The sequence below is a fragment of the Tupaia chinensis genome, unplaced genomic scaffold, assembly GCF_000334495.1.
Source record: "Tupaia chinensis unplaced genomic scaffold, TupChi_1.0 Scaffold142100_1, whole genome shotgun sequence".
Taxonomy (NCBI): domain Eukaryota; kingdom Metazoa; phylum Chordata; class Mammalia; order Scandentia; family Tupaiidae; genus Tupaia; species Tupaia belangeri.
Genome location: NW_006201951.1, coordinates 861582 through 862788, shown reverse-complemented (window position 1 = coordinate 862788; position 1207 = coordinate 861582). Strand labels below are relative to the sequence as shown.

Genomic DNA, 1207 nt, shown 5'->3' with positions numbered 1-1207 from the left:
CCCCCCCCTCCCCAGCCAGTAGGACTTCTGCAGTGGGAAGTACCAGGGCCGGGGCAGCCCGTACATGCCTGGGGGCCGGGGGGGAGGGAGGCTGACCTAGGGCCTGGGTGACTGCGCGCCCACCAGGGAGCCCCTGCGCTGTGTGCGGGAAGAAGCCAGAGAGCCAGCATGCCCAGCGGTACCTGGGTGCACAGCCTCGATGTACCACGTGAGCACCCCGTAGACGAACGCGTCCACCACCAGCATGGCCATGGCGAGCAGCAGGTTGAAGTCGTCCCCTTCCACAGGGGACTGGCTGAACGTGTGCCACTGGATGCCCACGCCAGCCACCTCATACAGTGCGAAGTACTTGGAGCCCAGGCCGAAGGCCGTCGTGGACATTAGGGACTAGGAGATGGCAGTGTCAGGGGCAAGGTAGTCCTCCACACCCGCTGGCCGCCCGCTGGCCGCCCACAGCCCTCGCCGCCCGCCGGCCCACCGGCCCACCGCCCTCACTGCCCGCCCGCCACCCTCACCGCAATGCACTTCTCGAAGGCCGTGATCTTGTCGTGGGCCACCTCTTCGCGGATGGCCACGTACATGTAGGGCACGTAGCTCAGGAAGTAGATGATGCCACCGCAGGCCGAAGCCAGCTTGGCTTTGGAGTACAGCACCGACACCAGGAAGCTGGGGCAGGCGGGCACTCAGGTCAGCGCCGGCCCTGCAGGGCACCCAACTCTGCAAGCCCCGGGGGCTCCCACAGCGTGTTGGGGTCGGGGTGAGCTCGAGGACTGGGCTGCTGGCTGGCCGGCCCCGCGTGAGGCCCAGGTGCTCACCAGAACATGATGGTGGCCACCGCGTAGACCGCCAGGAAGAGCCAGATGATGAGCACGTGGCTGTGCATGAGCACCTGGCCGTACTTGAGGATGGCGGTCAGCGCCGTCACCGAGATGGACAGCTGCACAAAGCCCGTGATGAACCAGGCCACCCAGTGCACCGCGTTGTTCAGGCCCATGGTCTTCATCACCTGCAGAGGCGTGTGGGTGGGCGGCGCGGCCCCAGCACCACGGCCCGAGCCGCCGCCCGCCCTGCAGGCCCACCTCCTTGAGCCGGTGCTCCTTCTCCGCCACGATGTGCTGGATGGTCATGGCCACGGAGTAGACCCAGGAGATGACCATGCAGAGCGGCATCATGTGCTCGATGACGAACAGGAAGCTGCGGGCGGGCG

General features: G+C 67.3%; 1 protein-coding gene across 1 annotated transcript in view; it reads right to left on the bottom strand.

Annotated features, from left to right (window-relative positions):
* The window catches only part of ABCA2 (ATP binding cassette subfamily A member 2), a 31003-nt gene that overhangs the window by 13860 nt on the left and 15936 nt on the right, over positions 1-1207 (bottom strand). The window contains exons 16-20 of the mRNA XM_027766277.1: positions 1080-1194; positions 816-1006; positions 516-666; positions 183-387; positions 1-68 (exon numbers count right to left, since the gene is read on the bottom strand). The exon at positions 1-68 is cut by the window's left edge and continues 85 nt beyond it. Coding sequence (XP_027622078.1) covers positions 1-68; positions 183-387; positions 516-666; positions 816-1006; positions 1080-1194 — 730 coding nt within the window. The remainder of the gene's footprint in view (positions 69-182; positions 388-515; positions 667-815; positions 1007-1079; positions 1195-1207) is intronic.